Source organism: Anas acuta, chromosome 23 (genome assembly GCF_963932015.1).
Source record: "Anas acuta chromosome 23, bAnaAcu1.1, whole genome shotgun sequence".
NCBI lineage: Eukaryota > Metazoa > Chordata > Aves > Anseriformes > Anatidae > Anas > Anas acuta.
In genome coordinates this window covers 2301747-2327974 of record NC_089001.1, presented here as the reverse complement: position 1 = coordinate 2327974, position 26228 = coordinate 2301747, and the positions used below count along the sequence as shown (strand labels likewise).

At 42.0% G+C, this 26228-nt stretch overlaps 1 protein-coding gene across 1 annotated transcript in view; it reads right to left on the bottom strand.

Moving 5' to 3' along the window:
* Positions 1–15095: 15095 nt before the first annotated feature.
* Positions 15096–26228, bottom strand: part of LOC137843735 (zonadhesin-like) — a 36266-nt gene continuing 25133 nt past the window's right edge. The window contains exons 41-55 of the mRNA XM_068659317.1: positions 26073–26199; positions 25655–25866; positions 24776–24938; positions 24293–24375; positions 23288–23448; positions 22879–23032; positions 22318–22505; positions 22139–22217; positions 21641–21772; positions 20729–21058; positions 20284–20393; positions 19958–20073; positions 19051–19165; positions 18325–18462; positions 15096–17006 (exon numbers count right to left, since the gene is read on the bottom strand). Of these exons, the coding sequence (XP_068515418.1) occupies positions 16818–17006; positions 18325–18462; positions 19051–19165; positions 19958–20073; positions 20284–20393; positions 20729–21058; positions 21641–21772; positions 22139–22217; positions 22318–22505; positions 22879–23032; positions 23288–23448; positions 24293–24375; positions 24776–24938; positions 25655–25866; positions 26073–26199 (2297 nt within the window). The 3' untranslated portion in view covers positions 15096–16817. The remainder of the gene's footprint in view (positions 17007–18324; positions 18463–19050; positions 19166–19957; positions 20074–20283; positions 20394–20728; positions 21059–21640; positions 21773–22138; positions 22218–22317; positions 22506–22878; positions 23033–23287; positions 23449–24292; positions 24376–24775; positions 24939–25654; positions 25867–26072; positions 26200–26228) is intronic.

The window sequence follows — 26228 nt, the reverse complement described above, 5'->3', positions numbered from 1 at the left end:
AAAGAAACCAGGAGGAAACAAGTAATGCAAGCTGGAAAAAAACTCAATAGCCATGGAACAAAAAATAATAAAGAGAGGTTTGAAAGGAAAACTTAGAAGATGATGCAATATACCCATTTTTAGTATTAGCATATGCTTTTGACAGAAGAGTAGAAGAATTCTGTCATGGTAATATCTGTAGAACTAGCAAACGTGTGTCTCCATGCTTGCTTTGGTGCTAAAGTGAGTGGGGAGGAATTGTGGCATCTCATTTCCCACATGAATAATCATTTTATGGGGGAAAAAAAAAGCCATCTAGAACATCAGAAACAGCAAAAAAGCAGCTTATAGTCTACAGCAAACCCTCAAAACCAGCAAACGATTCTGAAATAGTCTGCTCCCATACCTATAGGGTCATTTCTACTTTTAATGTTTCTACATTAATGTTTTAACGTCAATGTTTCTTTGCATTTCAAACACTGCTTTAGTTCAAAGTCCTCTTCCAGAGGCTAAGAGCAGCACACAACCTAACACATCTTCCATACTTTGTCTGCCTGTGACTCCAGCAGACCAACATTTTCTTTGAGAGGACAAGATGTTCTTAGCAATCTGTTTTACTATATCGATGCCTGAACAGACAGTGCAAATAGCCAAGCAACCAAAAAGACAAGTTATGAAATCAGAAGATGAATAGCCAAGAAGGGATCCAAGAAAGGCAAAGCCCACGAACACGTGAAGAATGATTCACCGTTTCTAAATCAAAGAGACTCCAGGATTACATAAGACCACCAAAACATTAAGGCAAAATGGACAAACATGCCATAGGTGTGGAAAGAATGAATCCTACATTCACTCACTGGCATGTATAATGCCTGTTAGAACAAGTAAGTCTGGGAATTACCCCGTTGGACAACACCGGCCGTTGCGTAACAGCATGTGCAGTAAACAGCAGGTAGGACCTCTCCATCCAGTACAACCATCCTCCACTGACAGTACGGTGTGAGGCTGTGGTGTCTGTTGGAAATGAACATGGAGCTATAGAATCATAGAATTGTTGCAAGTGAACATGGAACTATCCTCAAACAAAGGCCTCATTTAACCCAGAGGATGTTACTGTACTTAAAGTTGACTATTCACAAGAAGCACAGAAAAGGTGGTACAACGCAGCTCCAAATTGATGTTAATCAAACAGGTACAGAGGAATCCTCCCTTCAATCTCATAATGGGTTTCTAAAAGGCAATAGTTATGCCACCCGTCAATTCTTATCCTTACTGCTGCATTATTTATTGTTTTACTTATTTTGCATCCAAGTCATGAGCAGGTTAAAGAAGTTCGCTATAGCATGGCATCTTCAGGTTCTAACTGCTCCCCTATCAAAAATGTTACAGACATTCAAGTTAAATTGCAAATCTGGGCAGAATACGCACACTGTGATCCAGAAACTGAAAAACTGAACTGAAAGAGTCTTCATTTTAAGAACTGGTACGGAAGATAATTTACTTTCCTGTTCAGGTCTACATGCTGCTTTTTTGTTTAGTCTCGCACAGCCTTTATCACAAGGATCTTTTAACCTTACATGGGTTTCTTACCATTGCATGCATACTACACCACAATTACCTTCTCAGGGGTTAGAAAACATGCAGAAACCATAGCCATGAGCCATGATAAATAATTCTATGCTAACTACCAAAGCAGAAAGAAAATGCAGTTTCTCTTCTCAGTCCTTACTTATAAATTCCTTTACCAGATCTGCAGCTTCAGCATGAACAGGCATTGTTCTCCCTCAGTCAAGTAAGTAGCAATAACTCAAAAATATGCAAAGCAGAGGAGAAGATTTTGAAATGGAAGTTACACCTTCAAGCAAGCTGTTCCTTTTCTGGCTACACCTATGTTGCAAGCACGCAAAAGTTCAGTTATTAGCTCATAAACCGAGAAATCTTTCTTTAACACAAAACTGTGCTTTCTTGCTCCAGCCTGAGCCAGACTAGACAGGTCAGATGTCCCCACTGATTACATAGAAATTCACAGCTTTCCTTTACCTGCCTGGTAACAACAACTTTGCACAGTTTTCTCTAGTTTAAACTAGCTCTCACCATCTCCCCCTCCTCCCACCTCCAAAAACCCTGACACCTTTCCCCTTTTACATGCTATGTCACTAGACAATTCCTGCCTTCTGGTCAAGAGGCAGCCAGATGAAAACAGAGAGTTGCCCTAAGGTAAAGTGTTACTCCTCAGCAAATGAGAGAGAGAATTTAAGGACAGCAAAAACTGCTGTGCAACAAAGTGTGTAAGAGCTATTCAGGCAGGAAAATTGCAATCCTTTCTCTGTCCTCAGGTCTGTATCTTGGCCCTGTGAGTATGTTGCTGAAAATTTTTACTCATAAGAATACTTCATACTATAGTAAAATCAGGAGGATTTTGTATTGTACTTTTGAACACAGGACTTTTGAACAGGTCAGTTATAAGCACTTTAACTTGGGGTTAGGCAAACTTTAAAATGGTAACAAATAATAATACTTACACCTTCCACTTTAACTGAGTAAAAGATGAAGTTCTTACGTGTAGCAGGTCCAAATTTCCCTATGTACTCAAACGCAAAACGGATTTTGGCTGTATTAGCATAGAGACACATAATGTCTGAGTGTAGTATGCAGTCTTTCTAGTGAGTACTTTATGTAGAGCACATTCCCTTCCTTGTAAATCCATTCTGCGGACCTCATGCAGGATTACTCATCCTCTTTCAAAATATTACTACCCAGGAATTCTCAGCAATACTTTTTTAACCACATAACACGATTCAAGAGCTGATGAATTGTTTGAGAGAGCTTGTGATGTTGATATTTCACTGAAGACTGGAGGGATATAGTGAAGACTCGCATTGCTACAGTGTAGAGAGTGCCTTCACTGCCATTAACTCATAGGCAGGGTTCACATTTCTAAACAAAAAAAGAACGGAGCCAAATTATACATTGGAAATTGTTTTTATTACCTTTCCTGGCAACATCACCTCTAGAGCAAGGAACCTCTTCAGCAGACGCTACAACACTGCTGGTCCATGTCAATCTCTGCTAGAAGAGGAAGGAAAACATAAAAATTAATCTTCTTCCTGCAAACATTTGCAGACAGCTGCTGTTCTCACTACAGTGTCAACACTTACTGAAAATAGAAATGATCACAATGATGCTGGATACACACACCCCATTCATTGTCTGTTTAACCAAGTAATTCAATAGATTATTGCCAGAGCACTGCCACACAAGGAACTCAGGATTAGCTTTCCATCAAGGTAGCAAATTCTCAGGGGCCTTACTGGAGATCTGTGATGCATTAAAGTAAATTACTGTGAACGCATATGTAAACCATAAGAAGAGAGTCCACCACACTCATTGAGTATGATTGTGATATCACTCTTGTGCCTTGACATAACTCTCAGAAATGTCTTTAGCAGTACACAACCTGTGGCCTCTTGATTTACAGAGACCCCGATGTCCTGTTCCAATCCCATCCTCTGCCAAAAACACTCAAGATGACGTTAAGCTGGCTGCATTCATTTCTTCTGATACTAGAGATGTTCAGGGGAAAAATGCCATCTCCAAAGTCATGCCTTATTACATTTGCTTTAACCAGATCACTTCACCAACTCTTTCCAAAAAATTATTTTGCAGTGAATGACAAATGAGTCCAAACCCACCAGTGTGAAAGATCCCCTGGGAGCAGATATTTTCTGGCAGCCCTACACACCCCATAATCACTCAGTCCATCTGACTTCCAGGTAACAGCACCAGAAAACACAATGTTGTTTGCATTCATAATGACAGTCAATTTCTTGCTCAGACAGTAATTGAATTTCCTACGACTTCACATTGTGAAGTTTATTTTTAAGCTGACAGAAGAGTTTTAATTTGCAGGTGTAAAATTTGAGTCCATAAATGAAAAACAAACACAAAAGTGCTTGTTGCAAAGGTATTTACCCCCAGCACTGGCTACCTAGCAGATTTACTGGATGAACCATAACCACCACAGCAATGTGAGCTACCATTCAGCAACATGAGCTACCATTTGTTCCCTGTAAGATGCTATCTTAAAGGCTCATTTGGCATCTTTTACATGCTCACATTACTAACCATGCTATTTAGGAAACAAAGCTCAACTGGAATCAACTTTAGTTGGCTCGATGCTGCAAAATTATTGCAAATTTCAAGCAGAACGCCCACCAGATCTTTCACAGCAGCACAGTATGTTGTATTTAAGGATGAACATGAATTTTCTAGCAAATCTGTATAGCAAAGCAGCAAGAAACCCAGTTATTCTCTTCAGAACTGTGTCTTTTCTCTAACAACCTACTCTGAAATACCACTGTTTTTTAACTAATGCTCCTTTCATTGGAAAATGAATTGCAACAAGAACTGATGCTTTCTGAACAGAATAAAAGACTACTTTCTTTTGATCTGACAGATTTTTGGAACTGGCTGCACACTTTCAATGAAGTGTTTAATAGAAAAAATATAACCAAAAATCCAAAACAAGTGACAGAATGCATTGCTCTTTTTCTTGAAAAACAATAACAAGACCTGTAGCAGCTGATTATATATCACAAACAAAACAGTAATTCCTAACTGCTCGATACATGCCAATAGGCTGAGTGAAAGCACTCGAGCTAGGGTTAACCAGACCACAGTCTTTTATAAGGAAGTTCTGGGGCTCTGCCGTTGGTTATATATCAACTGTATCTCTCTCTCCACTGCCTGGAGATGTTGGCATGATATTCTGCATAGACAGCTACTTCCCTCTTTTTCTAAAGCATTACCTGCTGCAGTTAAATATCTGATCTACTGCAGGAAAATCTCATTTCCAGCACTCAGACTCTGTACCTCTGTGATAAAAGATTATCCTAATGCCTTTAAACAGTCTCAACTCGAGGGCCACAGTTCCTGTTTCAGACAAGGATTATTTTCCAAAACCTTAACAAATTTTAATATAAAAGCAATTGCCAGGTGATCCCCGAGTAAAGAAATCCACTGATACCAAACTCTGCTGATGATATTAATGATGTGGATCTGTAAATCTCAGAATGTTTATTTCATAGAAAAATAAATGGTCTAAGCTTGCAACAGTTCTGCTACAGAGAGGGGTTTCTACATATCAGAAATATGAGTCAGAGTCCCATGCAGATGGGCACTTTGTTTGACCTCAAGCAACTGCAGGTCATGCCTTTGCCAAGCAGGCAAATCCAAAGACTAGACTTCCTAATTCTGCATTACTGCTTCCCTTGAAAGTTCAGCTCTTACCTCTGCTAGCTTAACAATTACATGGTCATAAGGGTCAAAGTCCCCAGGACTTTGGAAAAAAACAGTAGTAATTGCTGCCTTATTTAGGCAGTCAATTTGGTCCAAAGCAATCATTGTTAGCTCCAAAAATGCAGCATTCATTAGAAAGGAACAAATAAAAAGGGTAAAGCAGTGTTTGTTAGCATCCTATGTAGCCAGGGGGCAAGTAGAAGGCACTCAGCTGAGAACCAACTGAAAGAAAAGTCTCATTTTTAGCAAGCAAGGCTGAAAGCATGACCTAGTACAGCGAAGTGTACATCAGGTGAAGTGACTGAAGCCCATCCTGCCTGCTTTAAGGTCTTTATAGTGTAAGAGTGGCATGTGTTGTTGAGAAAGGAAAGCCCCACAGTTCTGGCCTGGTCTGTCATGACTTCCACAAATGCTGATTACCTGTAGTCCCGCATTCATTTTAAAGGGGACTGAGAGAACTAACCGCATCTAAAGGCAGGGAAATCTACTAAAATGGATGTAAACCAGTCTGTAAAGTCTTATTTTAGCTAATGCTCAGTGTTACGATCTTATGGGTCTTTTCCAGCCACCCTTGCTGTGAAGAAATTCTTCCTAATATCAGATCTAAACCTGGCACCCTCCTTGTTGCAAACTCCTTTTAGGTATTTGCATAGAGCAAATCCGCAATAATTAGCAGAGGTCTCCCCTAAGCCTCCTTTTGAAGGCTTAAGAACAGTGTGGTCCCTCACCTACACGTATTTACGAGGGGGAGCCACCAGAGGAGCCTTGCCAAGCCGCAGCTCTTCCAGGGAAACCATCCTGAGCCCGAGAGCACCACAGGCAGCTGGCTGATGGCCACACACCTTCTCTAGGCCCAGCAGAGGTGTGGAAGGGCAGACAGTTTGTGTTGGTCATGAGTAAAGGCAACTCACACTTTACTTTTTGGGTGGAGAAGAGGTAAAACAGATGAAAAATAATAACATCAGTAGCAGATTTCTCTGTTGAATGAAGTAGGTTTTGGCTACTGTAAAATCTCTCCCTTGGAAGCCAACAAAGCCGTGCTATTCAAGGTCTGTTCCAATTTTGCTGGTCCTTTATTAAGCAGAAAGAAAATCTGTAATTTTATAATAAATATGATACAAATTGCATGGTCTTGAAGCTTCTAATAGAACACAACTATTACTCGAACTCTGTTCCTCCGAATTTCACCCCAAGGAAGTCTGCACTGGCTCTTTTTGTACATTGTAGTGTAACCCCACTAGAGGTTCATAAAATTCAGCCCAATCTCGTTCCAATCTCAATGTGAAAAGTAAACGGTACTTTACCAGTCACCTTCTGCCAGCAGGCAAGAAATGCCCTAACCTGAGACTGTCACGACAATAAAAGTATAGCAAATGACTGCATTATTTATTTTTCCAACCTACAAATTCTTCCGTCATATAGCATATTCTGTTTTGTCCCATCGTTCCAGCCCTACATAGTCTCCATACTTCTCCAGCCACTACTCTTGTAAAACTGGAAAACAGACAACATTTGGGGCTATGCAACTGAGAAACTACAAGAAAAACCACATTGTTCTGTACAGGCCTAGCCTCTGAAGCACAAATTCCTATACTGTCAGTTTGCCAGGTCTGAAGCTCTCTAAGACTGCTTCACTGACCTAGACTGGGCTTCTTCCAGCTGATGCCTACCCGTGTTGTTTTCTATACTGCTGCATTAATCTCTGCTGCTGGCCCTGTTCAGATCAGTAGCTCAGTTTGCTTTACAAACTCAGAAACGTGCGACTTTCTTCATCAGATTGCATTATTACTTACAGGCCCACATCCCTCTGGAATATCTGCTCTCCCTCACATGACACATCGATGTATGCCATTTTTGTTAATTCAAGGAGACCAATACCCCAAAACTATCAAGATCTGTCACAGATCTGCAGTTTGGTAGCAAGAAAACACACAGGACAATTTTGAAAATCTTGAATGAGTACAATACCTCCCCATCTGCACTGAGCTAAGGATTTACAGGACCAGGCTACCAGGAGATTCGATACGAAGAAAATACATGAAAAGATGTCAACACCTAGAATAGACCCTGGCTGACAGGAAAATATACTTCCAAACAAGAACTAATTATCTAGGTGAGCAACTTCTCTCTTTTCCTTGAGAATCTCTCACTTGCCCTTCTCTTTTGCCTAGATATATCTGTTAAGTCTGCATTATATGAGACTGGCTGATCTCAATAGTATACTGGTAAACAGCACACCCGAGGACTCCCTGTTACTGTCCCTTCTGGCCTTTCTGAAGCAAATGGGACAGGGACAGAACAGAGATAGTTCCAAGAAATATATTTTAAAAGGCTTTCACTGCCAGGCATCCCTGAGCTGTAAAAGCTGGTGTTTTAACTATGGAGAAAAATATCTCATTCCGTACGAAATGAGAAAAAATAAACAAACAAACAAATAAATAAATAAATAATGCTGGTACCAGCCTGAACCTGAGTAAGGAGAATGCGCTGGTACCAGCAGGGAAGGAGAGACTGTCTGCATGCACAGGTAGATCGTGCTCTCTCTTTGCTGGTACCAGCAGATTCTCACCCTTGTGTACTACAGCCGCCCCAGGCTCTGACATCTCTCTGGTCCCTCCATGTCACACAGGCTGAGTCAGAAGAGGTGAGGTTTGAGCAGCAAAGAATTGTTCACAGCTACAGCTGACAGACTCAAAGACCACGTGTGCTGAGCAGGGAAGTAAAGGAAGTAAAATGGTTCAAGTTAAGTCTGTGACACTTAACTGTTCAACTCCTACAGTCTTAGGGAGAGAATATGGAGAATCAGTAAATTTATCACAAACTGGTGCTAATGATTCATAGATTTTAAAGGCCAGAAAGGATTACTCAGTAAGATTATTCCAAAAAGAAGCTGAAAAAAGAAGTGAATTAGAAAAATACAGAACAATGGAGAGAAATATGAAGACATGGAGAGTGAAGGGAATTAAGGAGAGATGGATGCAAGCGAAAGAACTGACAGGAAGGAAGGAGAGAACTGAATTAGTTTTATATAACTTCTCCGAAGGGTTCACTGCTGATAAAAACCCCACAAATGGTATATTTATCATGCAAATAAACTTACTTATGGTAGACTTCCTGGCATACCTTGCCCCTCTTCAGGCCTGTTTTCCAGGCATTACGTCAACATCTCAATGATCTCTCTGGCAGTCTGAATGGTCTGCAAATCAAGAGTGCACACTTAAGCAGGAACAGTCCTGATCTGTGAATCCTAAACAGGGCGTAGAAAAGCATTTCGCAGACTATCAATAAGGCCTGGAAGGAAGAGGGATAGAGGGAATAATGCAGAAGTGTGCTGAATGAATGGACTTTGTGAAACAGCTCAGCAGTGCATCAGAATTTCTGCACAAATAAAAAACAAAATAATATATTGAGTAAGAGAGTAGTTAAGATTCACACAACGAAGTGTAGGAAATTCCCCCAATGGAGAAAGCCCAACAGCCTGAAGAAGGTACTTGTATTTCTCCTGGGGGTAAACGTGGTGCCAGAGAGTCAGGAAAGGAGGAAGGTTAAAGTTCAGATACCACTCACAGCAGTGCTTTGCAACTGCTTGTTTTGAGCTTGGTTCTGCTACTTGCCTGCAGGAAGGCTGGAAGGAGGAAGCAGCCATAGAGATACACTGAAATTATGTGACAGAGGAAGAAAAATACATATGCAGCTATTTTTAAAGATGCCCACAGTGCTAATTCTCTGCAGCATTCTACTATCTTATAGGGGAAAAAACACTCAAGTTAGGACAGCACCTTGATGTCAGATTTTCATTTAGATCCCACTCTGAAATAAGGTGAGATCAGTAGAACATGCTCCATTGGAGAATTTCAGTATTCTGCAATAGGCTTTGTACCCATTTTGCACAAAACAACTTGTAGACAGAAAAAGCTTTTGCCAAGTCTCTTGGCTATAAAGAGTGCTAGCAGAAGAGTCAGGTTATTATTTTAAACGGGAATACTGAGACAACCCAAAACAGACAGTGCTGGGTCATTCTCTTAGATTATTCCAGGCTCGTGGTGCTAGTTCCTAAATAGGAACAATTCAGTAACTTTCCTTGAATATTATTCAAAGCCTTGGAGCTTCAAAAAAGTCTTCATCTTTACTGTTCCTAGTAAACCAAATCTATATTTGTTCTACTACAAATCTACTACCCACGAAGACCTCCTTCTTCCCCTATGCAGATTTAAAGAAAAAAAAAAGTCACCCCAAAAGCATGGCTTAATGACAAAGTACCTGTCAAATGTAATTTCCCATGGGAGTATGAGAGTGTAACAGACAATAAATGAAGACTACATAGGGTTTTTATAACAGAAAAATAAATAAATAAATAAATAAACAAAAAAAAAAAATGGCACTTTCTCCATTTACATATGCACGTCCTCAGGTCAGAAACTCAATGCTCTTACTTCATTTGCATTTCAGGCATCCACCTCAGTCTTTCTGAGAAATGTATGGGGCTTTCCCCATTCTATCTCCATTACTTTGCCATGTTGGAAGCAGCACAGCCCCGGCTAGAACCAGTCTCTTCTCCTTGTTGTGGACAAACAGAATTTTGCTTTTAATTCCCAGGGGGTCCAAGTCAGCTGTGCTAGGTTGGATTTGAATTACTCTCTACTTTTGTCTGGAATAGCCAAGCATGAGCTACTTTGGAGGAAAGTTCATTATATCCTGAACAGACAGAATGTTCCCAACACAAATCTCCTCCCAGTTCCCAACTGGCCAGCTGTAACTGAACCTTCTTTATAGGGTACACACCAGGGCAGGTCAAATGGGGTGCAGGAGAGCTGCCCCCCCCCCCCCCCCACCACCATTAGCACCACCCAATGAAGTATGAATAGTAACTCGAAGGGTAAGTAGCCGCTTGGCTGCACAGCCCGCTGTTCAGATTGCAGCTGGATCCAGCTTGCTTGCTGCTGAGATCAGCCTCTTCCACAAGGTGAGTTTCTCCTTGAGTCCAGGAGCTCCACAGCCAAGTCTCAAATCCCCTCCCAGACCAGAAGGTGAATGTAGCAGGAAGAAAAAAATCACACAAGAATAAAACTCAACAGGAGTAATTCTGCTGCATGAATACTTCCTTTCTGAGCTTGGCTATGAATTTTGAAAGTGCAGTTTGCTAACAGAGGGTGGAGAAGCCAAGGTAAGCAAAGGATTTACAACACCACAAAAGTTTTCCTCATTCTTAGTTACTGCTGACCTACAAAACACAGGTAAATACACTAGAGGAAAACTGTTTAGAGTAGTAAATCATTGATGGGGGACATTTGCTGATGGACTTACTATGGATCAAATAACTGTAAAGATTTTAATTCAAAATAATTCTCCAGGAGAGTGTTGAAGGACTGTTCACCTAGTGTAGCATACTTTTTCCACTTGAAGGGAAAAAAAGAAATGGCTTCTTTGACAAGACAGAGAAAAAAAAAAAAAAAAAAAAAACAAAGAACAACAACAACAAAAAAAAAAAAAAAAAAAAAAAAAAAAACACAGGTCCTGGCCTCATTTATAGCAAAACTTTTCAAAAATTCATGCAAGTGGAGTAAATTAAACTTCACGGGAGCATATATTAAGTGAGGACCCTGTCTTTTTATTGCTTCAATTTCTAGCTTCTTCAGAAGTGTTATGATGTAAATCCAAACCATGAATATCCACTTTTTCCTCTGATCTCTCCCCTGGTATCATTTGTAGGCATCTACATTATCCGGCACTATTCCAGAAAGCTGCTAGCCCAGTGTCTGCACTTAGGGCTGCTGTTTCGCCCTTCCTGCCAGCTAATGTTGCAGGAAAGCTCAGCCTGTGGACCCAAAAGAGCTGGGTGCTTCAGACAAGCTGCTCTTGAAAATGCTATTTCTTACACCTGCCAAAAAGGGACTGACCTCAATACGCAGCATTACGAGAGGCCTTTGATTCGTACAGCATGTTGACTTCTCTTTTTCATCACAACCAAGGTATCAGCTGATACCTCCCCTGGCACTGTTGAAAAGAGCAACCAGTCAGACCTATGCACAAGGGCCTTCCAGTGAAGTTTAGTAAGAGCTGGGCACCTGGAAACCACCAGCTTCTTAAATGCCACATTCTTCACTTTATCTATGTTTGGTTTGGCAAATTTGCTCCAAGAAATAGGCCTACTAGCACCTTTTCTCCCAAGCCCGTGGTATTCTTACAAGAATCCCAGAGGTGTACACTTAGTATAGGTTTGGAACTACAAAACACGGTGCTGTTTGCTTTGTTGCTCAAAGGTGTAGGAGTGATGGGCTGCAGCAGATTTCACACAGAGAACAGTGCATCTCTTCTGCTATTCTGGGCCTTGATTTGTCAGAACTTAACCGGCTGACAGATGGGTGAGGGGGAGACTGGGAATTAATGCCTGTTGCTTTTGGTAGATATGAGTGTATTTTCATGGTTCCACTTCTTCAGGGTCTAATACCGCTGGTCAGGAACAGGCAAAAAGGAACACCCAGTTTCTGCTTTCCCACTTCAAGCTTTGTCCAGTTTTTCCAATGACTGGGCTGGATACCTGGCCTACTTAAAGAAAACATTTTATCCTGCCTTATTAATGAAGTTAGCTAGGTCTACATGCTACTTTTCCAGGGTTATCTCTTTTCTTTCCAAGGAAAAGCTGCCCTGGATAACTATTGCCTTTATCTCATTTTTGTTTTGCCAGGTTTCTTTTAAGACTGAACTCTGTATGTCCAAGAAAAAACAGGGAAACATTCCACTGAAGTAAATGCTACCTCCAATGCTACCTTACAGAAATGCTGTGTCCCAAGAAATTTTTGATCTCCACAACCCCAGAGCACACACTAGTTTTGACTTCCCTAGTATCTGCACAATCTGCCTCTGCAGCTCCATTGCTTCATGCCTTTGGCAATTGCCACCAACAATGCAGCAAGTCAGCAACAAGATCTGTAGTGATTCTTCCTGTCTCATCTCAGCACGTCTTAGCATTTCTGCCAATCTAATAGAGAAGAGAAGCTACCCACTGGATTCAAAGTATGCATTACCAGAAGTCAGAACAAATAACACATATAGAATAGTGGCTATACTGAAGGCATTTAAATCAGAGGACTATAGTTGACCACATCCTTCCCCTTTGGATTTAATGGCAGAGAGCTGTTTTACTTACAAAGGCATTTAAACTGCTGTCTGACTGGGATCTTTCTTTGAGCATGCGTTCCTTGTGGAAAATATAGATACTACTTCTCCCATGACGCAAATAATGAATATATCGAAGACTGTCATATAGTGTGCACACGGACACAGGTGAATTCACTGTACAATCATCAGCATGTAGGGAACCTTACTGGAAAGTCCCAACAGCCCTTTTCTTATTTAGGGGTCACTGTTAAAAACACATTTTGGAGATTTTTTTGTTTAAATCGAAGAATTTTCAGCAACAAAAGATTTGCACACAATCAAGTGTTGCAATTTTAAAATTGTTTGCAAACTTATCTTTATTCTGAGATCAATGTATCACTGGGTGTTTTATAGAGGGAAGTTATGTTTTGACTGATTAGATTTTACAGCCTTTTTTTAAGAGGAACCTTGAAGAAGAAAGGTTTATTTATTACTTTTACAAGATTATCTTAAATGTTATATGCAGGTTTAGTACGTTTCTCATTGTGCAGGGTATGAAGAAGTACTCAGCACAGCAAATCAGCAGGATTACAGGACATCACGGATGGGACAGGGTCCATCCCATGGAGATATGATCCACATGAGCAGTTATAAAGTTATTTACAAAGTTGGTTAGGTAAAAGTTTAGAGGAGACAACTAAGGACACGTTAATTGAATACTTCAACAACCTCAGAAATAAAACTACCAAGTTAAAGATGAATCAATTACAAGACTGACCCTGAAAGCAGACACCTGAGGCTGCAGCTGTCAATTTCTACGATTCACCCTGTGTCTGCAAGAAACGAGGCTTCATTTGGCAAAGTCATTAAGCATGTTCCTGGCCTCAAACTGATGAACTAGCTACAGTGAGACTTCTTTTGTCACAGGAAGGAGGCATTTAGTATTTCAGCCTAAGTATTAAATCTCATTCAGGCCAGAGGCTTACCTTCTGTGGATGGAACTTCCAAAAGCAAGGTTGTTTGCTTGCCACATTTTCTAGTTTTCAGTCAGTAGGTGACATTTTCAAATCTTCCCACTTTCCCAGTTTATCTCCAGAGAAGAAAAAAAGAAGCTGGTAAGAAAAGATCAAATGCCATTCTGGTACTTCTACGGCACACACCAAGTCATCTATGATTTCAGTACTTCACAATGAAAAGCTATTAACAAGCATTTTCTTTTCTAGTTAGCTGTAGGTTTTTTGTTTTGTTTTTTTTTTACTTCTGAAAAGACTTCTCATTTTGACCATAAATTTAAAGCATTCTTCTTTACCTCAGGCTTTTATTCCTTCCTGAGGAACACAGCTGCCATGATACTTTCTCCTCTCAGGTTTGAGAACAACATTACAGAAACACCTACCTTAGGCCACCAACATGGGAACTTTGGAGCGACAATACTGTTATCTTTCAACAGTGGCATAAACACAGCTTCTTGAGAACCTTCATGTCCTGTTAGGGATAAAAGCATGGCATAAAACCAGAAACTTCAAAGAAAGTTTTGGGTTTTTTTTTTGGAGGTCAAGACTGAGATTGTAAGGAAACCTCTGTCCTACAGGGAGGTAATCCTAACTTTCATTTGACCATTTTAAAAAGCAACTTAATTTCAGATGTCTGATTTCTGGTACCTTAAGTTATCTGCCTTTCACTCTAAGTCAGCCAAGTTAAAACAACCTGTGCTTTTAGTCAAGGCAAAAACTCATTTGTATAGTTCAGCACAAAATTCTTTTGCTGTGGGGTAAGCTGGGTCATAATAACCTGCATCTGCTACAGTCTAAGAGAATTCAATGGATATTCATTATTGTTATGTTTGTAGCTGGCAATTGAATAGGCTTAATTAACTGGCCTGTACTTAAGCACTGAGTGTGAAAATCTGCAGAGACTCTGCCAGCAGATCCGGACCAGTACTGCATTTCATTTGCGTTGACATCCTAATGAAATCCTCACTGGACATTTTCTTCGGATGGACATTCTCATTAGTTGTTTTCACTGGACCTTTTCTTCCAACAGCATTTGAAAGCACGGTATCGAGCTCTATCTGGATGAGAAGCAAGGATTAACTACATAATGAGCACAGCCAAGGTGGGCCTCAGTAACTGCGACACACACCACTGGAACATTGTCTGGCTTTGTTAACACACTAGGAGGCTTGATAAGCTTCACACTGGAAGACAAAAGCAGCAGAAACCACCCAGTTTCAGCAGGTGTTGCTTCAGAGCCACACACAGCTGTAAGCTGGAGAGGTTCCTGGTCAGGGAACTCACCATACCTCCCTTTTCACACTCACAGCCATGTTTGGTGCTCTCTATGAGAAGCTAAACTTTACCCTGAATGCTGAAAAGGGCCTTTCATTTTCTATTAAGAGAGGCATAAGTCAAAACAACTGAAGGAAAACCAACAGCCCTGTGATCCTTCTTCGAATTCCAAATTAAGTCACCCTGGACTTGGTCAGTCTTATCAGCAGTCTCAGGGAAACAGCAGCCTTCCAAACGTGAGGGGACTTCAGAGCTACTCCAGACGAGCTTGACTTCCAGAAGGTTTCAGAGAACACTAGAAAAAGAGCTATCAACAGTAAATACTTTAGAAGAAGAAGAAAAATAATGGTTGCACCACTCCTCTTTATATTTGTTCTTTCTTTCAGTAACCATCAACAGAACATGAAAAGAAAACGCTGTGTGAAATTCTGGTCTTTTCATTGACAATCTTTTATTTTGTGGAAAAAAAATAATTTGAAACACAGAATTATTTATTTATAACTGAAGTGTACTTGTTAAGAAAACAACAGTGAGGAAAAAGGAAAAAAAATCAGCAAAACTCTATAAACATATATTTGTTTTGATCTAAAATAAAAGTAATTATTTTCATTGGAAAACTATTGCAATGAAAAAAAAATGTCAGATTTCACTTGCTACTGCCTTCCGACATACCTTTTACAAATATTGGCTGGAAGCACAGCACAGAGAGATAACTCCATCACCTGTGTACTGTATTTTCCAGTGGATATTACAGACAGCAGTCACTGAAGATACTTATGTCAATGTAGTACTGTTATATCTGCTGATAACCTGAAAATAAAGCAATTAGGAGAGCAATGACAGCCTTTTCATTACTATATATCCCAGATGAAGGCAATCACGGTGTTTTGTAATGGTTGCATGTAGGTACATTTTGCTTCCTAAAATCCTCTCATTTTCTGAAAGTCCCTTCAAGGTGTCAGCAAATAACTAAATTCTCCCAAGGTGCAAAGGAACTACAACAAAGCTTGTGCTTCTGGGAGCAAGCTCAGAAAATGTGGAACCACCAAAGTGAGTAGGTGAGGGCAAAAAACAGGCAGTTCCTCTGGATCGAGGAGAGACACCAGTTTATGGAACTAAAGCTGAGAGCTTCTGTATAAGCTCCCAGGCACTCAGGTCTCACCCTCTTAATACCCTCTATGGTTATGCAAAGGCAGAATGAGTAAGCACAGGTTTGTGTTTTGGAACCAGGAAGGAGTGGGTTCACAAACCTCTTCACACATAAGCAATTCAGTAAACACTGAAATGAAAAAAGAACAGACTTTGCTGTTGGAAACAGTTGGCTGAAGCCTACCAACGCGGTTTGCCAAGGCATTGTGCTAGCTCACAGATGAACAAGTTTATGTTATGCTGCTTCACCTGGAGCTAAGGAATACTGTGCAGAAAGAGACAGCAGGTGTGCTGAGTCCAATCTCACTCCTCAGAAACAAAGCCTATTCTGCAGTCAGGGTCTCCTGGCATCATAAAGACAGACTAAAAGAGTAGAAATGGTAGGAAAGATATACTCTATTTAAAGATCAAGCTCCCAGAGCACTGGACACCAGCAGATACCCAGCTTGCTGCACGCTCTACTACAGGGAATGATTTAAGCATACTTTGTCCAAACATCACACCTCTAAAGGCCTTCAAGGTCTCTGCCAGCAGACCTTACTGAGATCAGTACGATTCTATTGAAAACATGCATAGGCAGCACAGAAATGCTGGGCAAGGCTTTGAAGTATTGCTCTGAACTGTACCTAAAAGATCCTCACAACTATCCTTGATATCAGAGATCAAAAAGGCAGTACAGAATACACTGGTAAGATGGGGTGACCCACAGCCTCACATCTTCTCTGCTTTACTGATTTAGCAATGAAAACTCTGAAATTAGTAAACAACGTTAAGAACTTCAGCTTTCCTCTCAAGCCCAGAAAATTATTGATGACTGAGGGTAAGCGTGAATGTACTTCAACCAATTAAAGCAAACAGAATATGGATTATTCATGACATATTTGACCAAGTGCAACTCCAACTATGTATGTATCTGTCAAGATACTTCAGATAAAGCACTCTGTCCACAGATTCAAACACGTTCCCATAATCTGCCTTTAGCTATTGATTTATGAGCTAGGTTCCTCAAGGAAATTGGCTGGTGCCTGTTTTACTTTGCTGAAGATAAAATAGTTCTGCTTCCATCTCTTCAATCCTCCGAGCAATGCAGTTCTTCCTTATTTCCAGCAGCAGGGCTTCATCCCTCTTTGTGGCCCAAGAATCCAACAGCTCTGAATATTGCTGAGCTCCCCACACTCGTTTGTTGCTTGCAGTCTGTTACAGAAAATCAAAACAAAAGCCGAGTGTAGATTCAGTGGACAGCATCAAGGGATGGCTAAGGCACCCCTGAGGCCACCTGGCCCAGTGGACAGGTCTGGGACAGGATCTACTGCCAGCACTGTACGGTGACGCAGTGACTCAAGAGCATGTAGCGAGCTGCATAGGGCACACTCATTGCACATTCTGACCTTTACAGAGCTCGCTGTATCTGAATTTCAAAATACTGCAAACAACCCACGCCTTATTACATCAAAGCCACACCAGTAATAATTTCAAGCTCTAGGCATCACACTCTAAAAATTCAGCAACAGCTGGAGGTAAATATTCAGTGCAGAAGACATCCAGCTTATTTTAATTCTTTATTTACTGCTAGAAACAGGTATACATGAAAAGGAAGAGGGTTCTTATTCTCTTGCAGGTAAACTGCTCCCTAAGATCACAGAACTTGGCTGTATTATAATGGTTTCACCTGAATCTTTTGTGATGAACCAGAAAGCTCTAACAGACGAGTTCGTAAGAAACAAAACCCCTGTGGTTTTGAAAGTACCTGCTGGGAGACCAAAAGACACAAGAAAAATAAAAGGACTTGTACCTGAATGGCTGTTCTCCACAGCTTTCTCTTAAAAACCGCAATTTCATTCAGTATCATGTTATTCTACACAGTGTTTGAATTCTCAGCACCTCTGCTTTCTACTACATAGCTTAAGGATAGGCTGTGTCACTCTTCGTACGACTCAAGGAATCTGCTTATCACTGTGGCTTACATAGTGGCTTTTGAGAAATAAATTGAAAGACTAATGAACAAGGAATTTACAGGACTTATCCAGTATCACGCATGGAGATGAGAAGAGAACAAAGGAAGCCTGATTCCCAGGTTGTGTTGATGAAGCACAGCATTTAATTCAAGCTGTTGCTTCTCACTCGTTAGCTTGAAACCACAGCTGTGGACTGAGCTCACCTTGATACTTACACCATAAGAACATGGAGTACGTGAGTTATACCACTTACCTTGCAAAAAAAACTTTAAGTAAGGGGACAATTACATGAAAAGACAATCTTTATGTTTAAGCAAAAAAGAATCTCTTCCATTGTCTAATACTCTGAAATAAAGATACTGGAGCTTATGGAGGTTCAGATTGGAATGCAACTGATTGGCACAAGCACGTGTTTGCTGGTGTGCCTTTTTCACCTTCCTTCACCTCTGCAATGCAATGAAGCTGAATCACAAGGGCATGTGCCTATGTAAAGATGAGCTGCTGTGGCCACTGCTCTATGGCTGGTCAAAGACTAAATAGCAAAAGCTGATTCATACCGTAAATGCCTCTTCCTGCATTCTCAGTTCCTCCTCCAACGACTTCCCATCTTCCTTCATGCTCAAGGCCCGTACTGTCAGGTCAAAAAACTCCTCGTTTAGCTCATCCAGCCTCTCTTCCAGTTTCGCAACCTTCAGCTAGAGAACACAAAATACCTTCATGGAAAACAACGAACACACATTCTACAATGGCAGCATCTTTTAGCAGGGAGCAGTCAGTCTTGGGGACAGGCATGCCAATTCAGAGGATACAGGTCATGTCATAACTGCGAGTAAAGAAGGTGTCTCACTGAATGCAAATTCTTAGCAGGAGTTGTAGCAAGAGAGAAATGCAGAAGTGATGCTGTTGTTTTGCAGGCATTGGCCAATCAATTTAATGTGTCTGTCAGACTGAGGTTGAACAAGATTGTCAAAAAACTACTAAAAAGTTTAGGTGTTCATACTTAATTTCTAGAGCATAAGGACTTCATACTTTTCTGAAATTAAGACTCTCTGAACTGACTCTCTGTATTAAAAACTCTGTATTAAATCAATACACATAATTTGAGATCTTTGATGACTATCACTGTGCATAGGGTGAGAGTTAAAAGAGAAAACAAATTCTTAACTTCCTAAACGCTAAAGAATTTTTCATTTTTTTCCCCTGCACACTCAAAATATCAGGGGAAGTTCTAGAGATGTTGATGGATGACTGTCAGAGAAAAACTAGTAAAATGAATGACTGACCTTAACAGGAGAGGGATCTAACACCCAGTTGTAGTTACTTTTCTGGGAATTTTCCATCCTGTTTTGGGTCTCCACTTGCAGCTTAAGGGCCTGGTTCTTTTCCAGATTAGACACCCTAATTGGGAAATAAACATGACAGGAATTTCCAGAAGGAATCACAGAAGTACAGCCCATATTTTATCTATTTCTTTTCAGAAGAATGGAAAGAATGAATGAAGGAAGAAAGGCAGGCAGGCAAACATACAGGATAGCACTATATCTCCAAGTAAGTCTGGTAGATTAGACAGTGAAAGGCTTTTTACCACATTCTGTAAGGATAGGACAAGGGGTAATGGTTCCAAATTGAAAGAGGATAGATTCAGATTTGATATTAGAAGACATTTTTTTTACCACAAGGCTGATTAGGCACTGGAACAGGTTGCCCAAATACGAAGCATTCAAGATCAGGTTGCACAGGGCTTTGTGAAACCTCATCTAGTATGAGGCATTCCTGTTCCTGGCAGGGGAGTTGGACTAGGTCTTTAAAGATCCCTTCCAACCCAAACCATTTAATGATTCTATGATTAGCAAAAGGGATTTATCTGCTTCAGTTATATGCCTGAAGAATATTTGAAACAAATGACCGAGGCACTGGTCAATGACTTTCCTAGAGCTTAAAAGCCAGATGATGAAATTGATCTTCATAGTGGAATCCTGAATCTGTACCAATACAGCAAAGCTGATTCGGGACTCCAGATCGTGAACAGAAAAAAATAGGATGTTGGGAAGCACAAACTTTGATAGAAACAACGTGTTGCCACCCAAAACAGAAGAGTAACATATCCACTGTCTAGAAAGACAAAGTAAATCATTCTACATAGTATGAATGCTTCTATTTCTCTGGCAGCAACCTGTTGATGAGTTTTACCTCTCTTCTGGGGCTTTTTGCTTGACACATGGGAGCGGTGATACTCTGATGCTGACAAGTTCTTTGAGCACTTTCTGAGGGTCAAAATGAACAGCTAAGCAACCTCCTGAAGAATGCTGAAGTTGGAGACAAAAAATCAAACACCCAAATATTGCACAGAACATCACAATTCCAGAGATGATGAGGCTCAGCCAGAAAAAAAAAAAAAAAAAAAAAAAAAAAAACAGTTCCTAAAAAATCAAATCATTTTATACTGCTTCTGCCTCCTGGCTTTCAGGTTTGCAGGTTAGATAGTTGCTGCCATTAGAGGAAATCACCACATTTACCTTCTCTGCTATCCCCCATGAATGCAGGAAAAAAGCATTGGCAAGAGCCATGATAGCTCTGTTGAGCTCCATCAGAAAGCAGGAATGACCGATACCAGTTGAGGGACAACCTAAAGCAAAGGAAAAGGAACAGGCCATATCTGTTGACATCAAGACTGTTTTAAGTCAGAACATCAGAGGCAATTCTTCTTCCTGTTCTTGCACACTTAATGTGTACAAGTATATCCTTTATCCATGACACAGACATTTTTTGACACACACAAAAAAAAAACAAAACCAAACTGATGCTCCTAGGTTTCATAAAATCCTGCCTGCTTTTGGGAACAGGACCCCCCCTATTTACCAACGTATCTCAACACAAGGTGTCATTTCCCACATGCAGAACCAACGTGAAGACCAGACACTGCCTCTACCACAGGCTACACACTCCTCTTCACACCTGTACCTGCTGTGATCCACACCACAGCGTTCAGCAGGAGAGCAGTAAATTCCCCTGCATCTTCCAGCCTTGCTGCACGTACGTAGAGGTACTTCGTGGTGGCATCATAGTAGCAGTCCCCAGGGCTTGGGAGAAGCTCTCGGCCTGGACTTTGGGCAGGAACTGAGTGAGCCAGTGAGAGGACAAAAGCAGGGCATGAGCAGGCCCCGATTAACAGGCGCACCACTGCACAGCCAAAGCGGTACACCACAAACTGGTGAGGTGACAAACTGGCCAGGTCTGTGGGGATGAGGGCACTCCTCGTATCTTCTGAGGAGCTGTCACTTAAACATTTCTCTGAAAAGCAGGAAAACAGCTGTTGAGGTACATGTTAAGCCAGCTGAATGCTCCATCTTGTCCTCTTGCACATGGCAGCCGTCTGCCACTCCTCTTACTCACGCCTTCGCTGCTGTCTGCTCACTGTGCAGCAGCCCTGTGCCATGCCCTGTGCCAGACTCCAAAGCCACAGTTTCTTTTCCATCACAACACTGCCTGAGAGTGCACTGGTAGCCCAGCCCCCTAAACATGCCAGTAACTACTGGGGAGTTCCTTGAAAAGGCTGGCAGAGGAAACCTGGCCTGCCGCTTGGAACTTCCTCTAATTCTGCTTACAGAAGGATTTAAAACTCCCTGATGCCACATGCCAAGCAAGCTGGCTTTTTCAGTCTACACACGTGAATTATTCAAACACTTTGTTTGGCTTATCAGTCTTCTGGTGACTTCCTTCTAATGCCCAGCAGCACAGCAGCAGATATTTTTTGTGTGCAAATGCTTTACCAAGACAGCAAGGATGAGGGACTTCTTTCCAGCCAGTCTTATAACCTTATATTCTATCCCCTATAGGGAAACAGACACTGCAATACAGACTAAGCTTTGTTACCTGGATTACAACGGTCTGAAGGTTGTTGCAGCTTCACCAAAGCTTGCTTGATCTCACACAGAGTCTTGGCAAGGGGGGAAGCTGCTATCAGGCTTTCCACCTCCAGCTCAGTCAGGTAAGCCAGCGGGGGATCTAAAAACGGGGGGACACTTTTAACACCTGAAGCTAGAAGAAGCTCTTCATGGCTGGATGACTGCAATAAACATGCTGCCACAAAGAAATACTTCATGCAGCAGAGAGAATGCCTGTCTGTGGGGATGAAAGATTCTTGGGTTCCCTCTTTTTAAGGAACAGGGGGCAGAAGTAGCTTTACTAAACTGGAGAATTTTCCAGTTATCCACCTCAATGAAAAGAATTATGTGTGAGTAAAAATAGCATCAACGGGGAAAGGTGATTATACATTTGTTCTGTTAGCAAAATACAGATCCTCTCTTAACCTAGGCTTCACTGAGTCAGCCTTCTACTGTGACCTTTGTTGAGTAACCATGGCGTACTCACCGTGTTCGTCATGTCCAGGGAAGCTGAAAAGAGCACCTTTTCTACAGAAAAGCTCATATTGGTGAAGCAACTCATGATCCTGTGGGATAAAAGAAGGCCCAAGAGTTAAAGAAATGGGCAGGTGGAAAAAAACTGCAGAAAGGTGAGAGATGGCCCTGCAACAGACACCTGCAACTCACCTGCCCTTCCCCTACTTCTGCTTTACTTTCACTGGCCAGGCTGCCCAGTGAGGGTATAACTGCTGGTGCATCCTGTCCTTGGGCCTGCTGCTCCATCTCTTGTTTCACAGAGATATTCTTGTGCTGAGCTCTCCCAAGAAGGATTTCCAGAGCTTTCATTAACTCTGTTACCTCTTGCCACGGTGCACCTAATGGAACCCAATAAGCAATTAAATTGAACTTCTACAGAACTGTCAAGTTGTCATCACCAGAGCAAAAGCAAGAGCAGGCACCTTTCTCTGAAACTTCCCCCAGATAGCTTCAAGATGCCTCCTAAAAAGACGACCAGACACTGCCATACTCATTAGGCTTGGACTTCTGGGAGGTGCTGTAACTGTGCTCACCCGTGCCTAAGCTGACAGACCTGTATTCTGTCAACAGGCTGTCAACTCTTCAAGAATTACAACAACACTGGAAGACACAAGCTCATCCGTATGAGACGTGCCTTTTTTTTTTTTTTTAACCATTCCACTGTTTCTTCCTTCCCGCTCCACTTCTCTCTTGCTCTGCCCTTTCTCTCACCTGTGTGCCCTACTGCTCGGAAGTTGCTGCTACAGTGCTCATCACACGGTTCAACAGCCACTGCTGCCCAGCTGCTCTCTGCAGGTTTATGCCCACAAATCCTTTGCCTGGCAAAGATTTTCCGGCCTTCAGAGTCCAGTGCTTGCACCATGTCCTGTTTACAACAAAATAGCGTTTTACTTTGCAAGCCTCACAATCCATTCATTTCACTTTCTTGCTCTCATATCAAAACAGAGATTAGCACGAGCTATTTTATGCTAGGGTACAATAAAAAATTAGTGTACAATAAAATCAAAATAGGGTACAGTGGGGAGTAAGACCTATCATTCCCCACTTCAGGGGAACCATCCATCTCACAAGTTTCACAGTTCCAAGACTCCCCTTCCCTCAATTGTTTCTTCACACTGACCGTGAGACCTTGAATCTGCTGCCTGACTCCGTTGTAAAACAGCAGCACGTCCATCCTGTGTTTTGCCAGCTGAGATGCCAGGTGCAAATTCTGATCCTCCAGCTTATCATACAGGGTGCGAACACTGAAATCCTCCAGATCTCTGACTGCAAAACACTCTTCTGAAACACGAGGTAAGTCTCAAGCCTGACCACTGGCCACAAATCTATTCTATTTCCCCCCAACGGGCACTCACTATCCACAGGAGGCAACAGTGTTTTGTGTACTGAGAGTAAATACCATGAATAGGCAAGACACGTAAGGAAAGGTCTCATTCCCTAGTAAGGGGGAGGATGACGGAGCGTTACTATCAACTTCTAACTTGTCCAGTAAACTGTCAGGGTGCTACTTCTCTACCAGATTTGTAGCTGTGAGTGGTAGTTTCTCCATGAACTGTTCTCAGCACCACTAGATAGTGCCATCTACTGGGCTCCAGCCGTGCTGTGAACATCCTGAAATTGCCAAGATGAGGTCATCGAAGGCCTTTTTAGGCCCACGAGTCACATGCATTCAGAGAATAGAATAAACAACAGAATAGTCCAGGGAATTATTGTTAAAGATCTTTTTTTTTCCTTCACTAATCATTTGAACCCACTGTTGGTCCAAATTATTTTTCAGAGCTAGCCACTTGCCCTCCTACCTTCTAGGAGGGCAAAAACAAAACACACTAATGGAAAAAAAAAAAAAAAAAAAAAAAAAAAAAACACTAATTCATTCCAATGATGGGAGGTTACAGTCCCCAGCTAAAGAGATTAAGTGAACCTAAAATAAAAAGACGTGTGTGTAAACATCTATAAACATCTACATACGAGTGCAAAGCAGTAAAAGTGCCTGTGGCCATGTGTGAACATATTTCTAGGTGAGCAGGTATCAAAATCATCATACCAGGCTAACAGAAGACACAGAATGGGGAGCAAGTGGTAAGAAAGCAATGGGAAAACAGCTGGGGTTGGCACATCACTTCACCTTCCTTATGTGCAGCTCCTTTCTCTCCAAAGCCAGCATCTTCTCCAGAACCTCGAGGGCCAAGCGTCTGATAGTACTGCAGGCTAGAGGCAAGGACAGAAGCTGGTGAAGGGCATCTCTGTGTCTGACATACACATTCACCCTGGTCAAATCAGACACTGCCCTATCACTACTTCAGTTCAAGCAGAAGAACATTTTTTTTCTCTAGGTTCAAAACAAACAGAGGAAGCCTAGGTCAGGCAGTTCTTAGAACAGTACTCTGTGCAGAGGGCATGGTAGAGCTGTCATGCACTGTGCTGGAAGAGAGCTGAAACACTGCTGGGGAACACCAAGAAACTTCCCATGCAGCCAGAAACTCAGGCTATTGTGCTGCTGCCCAGGAGTCCAGCCCCGGGGACTGAAGGAGGCAGAAGTGCAGCAGGACATGATTCGGTACTATTGAGGTGTGAGCTGCTGCTTATCTACCACCCAAAGGCAGCTTACCTGTCTTTAAGAAGGACGTACTCTGGGGAGATGTGTGGCTCACCCAGGCTCCTCCACCGTGGCTTCCAGCTCTTCAGGGGGTTAAGGGTGGGCACAGTGGGCTGCAGCACAATAGCCAGGGTTGTCAGCACCACGGTTAAGAAGCCCAGAACAAAGAGCACCGCTGGGGAAGCCACAAGGGATGGCAAGAAGTGAGAAACACAGGAAGCAGTTTGTGTCCGTAGCACTGTCTCCCTATACACTCCACTAAATGCTCTCCTTCCCACAGAAACCAACATTTAGCAAGTTTCATCTTCATCACACAGGCTTCTGCTCCTCCCCTCCCTGATCTGGTACACACAGGCAAGGAGAGAAAATGTTTTCCATGCAGGTAGTTAAGAGCACCAAGACTCCTGCTTTCATTTCCATCATTTTGCTGTCCTCTCTCTGAAGGACAAGAGTCTGGTACAGGCAGAACACTTACAGAGAGGTAGGGCTTTGGGAAAAGACCTTAACTGCCCTTCTGGTTACCCTTTAGTGAACTCTTAAATGATGCATTTAATTTCAGTTTAGTTTATCATGGAAACATACTGACACTTTCTGCTTTCATGCCAAGGGAAACAATGCCCTCAATTACTTGAATTCTTCAAGCAGGGTGTGGGTAGAAATATAACTGCTCCTTCCCGCTCTCTCCCTTCTGCTCCTCCACAAGCAGGTTCTTGGCTACAGAGCCGTGAACTTCGGGAAGGAAAAACTGACAGGGGAAATGGATTAAAAATGACACAGCCCATGGATTGATGGCATTTCTTAAGAAATGCTGGTTTAAACACACCCAAGCAGGTACAATGAAGGTTATGTCAAAGCATCAGAGTTCAAAATGCCCCAGCATTTTGGCTGTACCTGTGATAGCAGCCCAGTTAGGAGCTAAGTTCAGCTCCTGGTGCTTCAGAACCCCATGTCTGGCCAGCTGGAACAGAGAAGAGGGCTGGAAGGACACATTTCTGGGGCCGCAGCCCACATTTGCTTCATTCACAGTCACAATCAAGAAGTGTTCCTGAATGGTCCTATCCCTGAAAACATATGTCCCAGACTCCAGGAAAACATGGGCAAACCTAAAAGGGAGAAAGAAGGAAGGCACAGGTTGATCTAAGTGTCCTTTAGCCTGCAGCAGTGATGACAGTTAAGTACACGGACATGAACACAGCAGATTTCTGTATTTGCACATGCTGTTCGCTGCCAAGGACCTAGCAATTATGTGAAAGACTCACTCTCAAATCCTGCGCCTAACACATGCACAATTAGTCACACCAGATATTACCAGGAGATGTTGAGGCGAGTCTCCTGGACGAGGTGATCTAGCCTTCGGAAGGGTCCAAAATCCCAGCTGGGGTTGCTGTTGTAAAGATGCTGCTTCTGATAAACCGGGTAATGGCTGGATGTGCGATCTGGGAACAGTTCAGCACAATGTCAGCAA